Source organism: Botryllus schlosseri, chromosome 6 (assembly GCF_051294905.1).
Source record: "Botryllus schlosseri isolate E-star chromosome 6, Bs_hap1, whole genome shotgun sequence".
Taxonomy (NCBI): Eukaryota; Metazoa; Chordata; class Ascidiacea; order Stolidobranchia; family Styelidae; genus Botryllus; species Botryllus schlosseri.
The window spans coordinates 6,018,677-6,022,500 of NC_137241.1; the positions used below are offsets into that span (position 1 = coordinate 6,018,677).

At 41.4% G+C, this 3,824-nt stretch overlaps 1 protein-coding gene across 2 annotated transcripts; it reads right to left on the bottom strand.

The window, feature by feature from the left end:
• Positions 1–809: 809 nt before the first annotated feature.
• LOC145440572 (trypsin inhibitor ClTI-1-like) lies at positions 810–3,824 on the bottom strand. Of its 2 annotated transcripts, none has more exons than XM_080318220.1 (4): positions 3,670–3,824; positions 2,295–2,317; positions 1,001–1,131; positions 810–938 (listed from the first exon to the last, which is right to left on the bottom strand). In XM_080318220.1, the coding sequence occupies exons 1-4, from the start codon at positions 3,710–3,712 to the stop codon at positions 905–907; spliced, it is 231 nt and encodes a 76-aa protein (XP_080174346.1). In that variant the 5' UTR covers positions 3,713–3,824; the 3' UTR covers positions 810–904. The 2 variants fall into 2 exon arrangements, with proteins under 2 accessions (XP_080174346.1, XP_080174345.1); XM_080318219.1 differs by having other exon boundaries at positions 810–941; positions 3,670–3,815.

Genomic DNA, 3,824 nt, shown 5'->3' on the forward strand with positions numbered 1-3,824 from the left:
ACCATGATATTTTCTAAAACGTGCTGTTTGAGTAAACAGAGGATTAGTATCGCATTTCCATATCTATACCATCATTTTCATCCCATGATGTGGACGAATGCTTATCCTTATGATATCGAAAATTGGATACCTGCTCGTATGCATCAATATGAATCAAGCTCGTCACCTTTCGCATAGCTCAATTTGCACCTTTTTACAATCCATGTGAACTACTTAGGATCGTTTTCACAACTACTTACTTACTTGAGTACTTTTGAAGTCAGTCAATTCTACTTCTACTTCAAGTAGTTTTAGGTTGCTCATGTGAGAAGTACTTCTACTTGTACTTGAGTAGATTTTTTCGTCGCTACTTCTACTTCTACTTGAGTAGCTTTCTTGACTACTTTGACCACCGCTGATGAATCGTGATGTGACCGCCAACAGGTAGTGAAAAGCAATGTCTTTTCCCACATCTGCCTTCAATTATAGGTTTGTAGTTTCTTCTTACGTAGCGTGCGTGTAGATAGAGTGCTAATATGATAAGACGCAATTTGCCAATGAATCAGTTATCCTTTGGGATTTGTATATTTGTAAATCTGACTCTATAAAGGGGTCAGTGCCTCACCAAACCAACCACAAACTTCACCTTTCTTCACTGAATTACGGGGTGGCTACGGACCTTTAGAAAATCTTAAAGCGAAAATGGGCCGTACTGTAAATCGGTAGAAATGGATTCAATGCTAAACGAATGAGCCCGTTGTTAATTAACAATATGACTACACTGACTAGCACAGATATCGAACAGCATGCACATAATAACCAACAATATTCCCTCAGTGTGGTGTATTTTCGAATACTATATACAATATCATTTGATGGAAAATCATGATGTCACGATGTTGTTATCCTTGTCGGGGCTTGTTCTTCAGCATGCTCCACGGTGTTTGAGACCTATCGCACTGCTATAAAGGGATATCGGTAACTTCCCAACTCAATGGCAGACCAATCCAAATTTTATCACCTGATTCTCTGTTCCCCGATGGCTGTACAAAGAAGACATTCATTTGGGTAAGTGCTCCCGTCCGTGGCGCAGACTGGGTCGTATATTCTGGGACATCCCGCCTTCGGCATATTCGTGTCGCATTTGAGTACCTATTGTAAATTCAATGCCGTACTTGCAGCAGCGGCTCGTCACACAGTTGCGTATTGGAGCGAGTGATTATTTTATTCTGATGATGATTATGTAAAATGTCTTGTCCTTAAAGTCTGTATCAAGGGGGAAGGAAGTTCATCAGTTCGGAATCTGATTTGATGGGTGAAAACTAAAATATATGTCATGAATCAATCACCGCACGGCACACCCACACCGTCAGCGTTGATGAAGTGGCATAGTAGATATTTTTATAACGTCCACAGTCGACAATACTGACATAGGTTTGGGCAATAAGTTTGAACTCAACTGAATATTGGTAATACGTATTTTAATACAGAAAAAATTCTACAACAGTCCGTTCGTCAACTCAACAGCCATAAAGTTGTGAAATAGCTCGACTTGCATTTCCAACTCCGTGAAACGAATAATCACGACTAGTTGTCGCATATCCTAGCACACGTAAGATAGGTAGTTTCGTGTGACTGAACAGATAGATTTTATGTTCCACATCTACCGCGGAAAACAGATATTTCAAACAGACATGATACATCGTATTAAGCACCTCATTTTGAATAGGCTTTGAAGGACCTTTTACTGGCGGCTGCGTCAGGATCTTCGAAAAATGCTAGCCATCGAAGCCGTGGAATTAATTAGTTCCGAAATTACCTCATATCTTGGCTTTCTTTATTGTACGCCGCTTTGGAAGAATGCATAAGTGAAGCTAGGTATTAACGCTACGGATGCAAAAAAATGAATGCCCCGGCTAGTCGATTACAAAACCCAAACACAGGAAATACCGCTATTTCTGCAAATATCATTGCTTTTCGTCTACATAGAATAATTGTTGCTGATGTTCGTACAGTACAGAATTAAAGGCTGGGCATTGCCTGAGTAGCCATATGAGGCGCGCCACCACTGCACACTTATTAAAACAGAAGTTGTAGATTAGTTTTCCCTCAAGCCGTCTCACAGAGCCCAGCCATTGCCGAGAAACGGGCTGGTTTGCGGCAGGAAACGCATCCGGCGTAAAACTGGAGCCACCTAATGATGCAAATCTCGGAGCAATAGTGTAGCCTACTGTGGCCATCCCTCACGCGAGAGATCTAACTATAGTTCAGCTTTTATGGACGCGTGTTAAAATTAGAAAACTCTTACGACTTACTTCAGCTCGCCCTGACTCCAAACCTGTTGAATAAATAAGATCTTTTAGCGCCATTATATTTAATATATTTATAGAAACTTCTGGAGCAGGTGGTGACGTTATATATCAAACGTATTATCAAACCGTAAATTTGAATCGGGGACAGGGACAAGCATCAACCATAAATTTGTCCGGTCATGCTCTGAGATCCGCATGTTAAACTCGTCGAGTCGTTGAGATGTGATCTACATTTTCGAGTCCATCGGTCGGTTTGGGATCAGGAACATTATTAGGATTGGATGTTATTAAATCCGCTCATCTCTGATATGCGGTTATCTACGAGTTCTGACGTAGCGCTTGTGAGAGAGATTCAGTTGAGTAGGCCGAGTGCGAAATAAGGTTCCACATTCGCCCAACAGACTCAGAGCACACCCAATCGTCGAAGTGTTATTTCATTTTACCATTTTCTTTCTTAGTCGTTTAGCATTCGAGGCAGTCACATGCTGTTTTGGAATGGGTTGCATATCGGGCCAATCATTTCAGGAAATGAGTGAATGTCGTTATATATTTTTGTCCTTGATGTTTTTTCGGCATATACACCGACTCATGATAGACATACACACGATCTATGCATGTGTATTATGTAATTGTGCATATCATGAGTGAATGATGTGTATATGCTGCTGGGTATGGAATGTGCAGATATAGCCTTGTTAGGCTTTCTAAGTCTTGCACCAACCCTTCAGGCTATCCCGGTAATCAGGGCCGATACGGTACTTCGTCAGCCCGCCCGAAACAAACGTTGGTCCTGGGCCCTCATATAATCATAAATCGAACTTCTGGGGGGCTTCGCCTCGCCAAGACCCGCCCTTCACACCGGGCCTTTTCACCACTAACAGAGTAGCACGTTTTGCTGTTGTATCAAATATGTACAATTGTACATGATTGTGCGAATTGCGCGAAGCGCAAGAAATATCATACTATAGTCTGAATTCGGTCTATGATATTGGCAATTGCATATATTGCTAGTAATTTTTCATCGTCTCCCAGTCCACATGATCACATATACTAGTAGAGCTGAGGGAGGTTGTGATAGCATGCTCAAGACTATTCACAATTCGTCTAATGATCGGGTCTAATTACCTGCAACCAATAATTGCCAAGATTGGCGAATCACAAATCATATGTATCAGTCGAGTTGAGTCTTGACTCCCAGTGAACCACTGACACTGGCTGAGGGAACCCCTACTGTACAACTGAACACTTGTTGATAACCACTGCATTTGATGTTTGCAGTAGAAAGCGATTCCTATACTCTTCCTACCCCTCCTTCATTAGTGAGATTGACAAGGTTTCCTCGATGTTGCATAGCCAATAGTTTTACAATATTACTCACCGATCAGCAGAACCACCGACATTAAAACGACAAACTTTCTCATTTCTCTTTGGTGCGTTGGTAAAAAGATCTAAACAAATACTCAGTCTGCAAAACGAAAATACGCTGAGCACGATCATTATAATATCGGAGTTACTGTTTCATGACTTCTTCAA

What these genes read in the sequence shown, in the direction of transcription:
- LOC145440572 (XM_080318219.1), bottom strand. Translation starts at nt 3,712, where the DNA reads ATGAGAAAGTTTGTCGTTTTAATGTCGGTGGTTCTGCTGATCG. An exon ending in GTCGGTGGTTCTGCTGATCG is followed by an intron (nt 2,318 to 3,669) that starts GTGAGTAATATT and finishes TTTATTCAACAG; the next exon opens with GTTTGGAGTCAGGGCGAGCT. An exon ending in ATCGGGGAACAGAGAATCAG is followed by an intron (nt 942 to 1,000) that starts GTGATAAAATTT and finishes ATCCCTTTATAG; the next exon opens with CAGTGCGATAGGTCTCAAAC.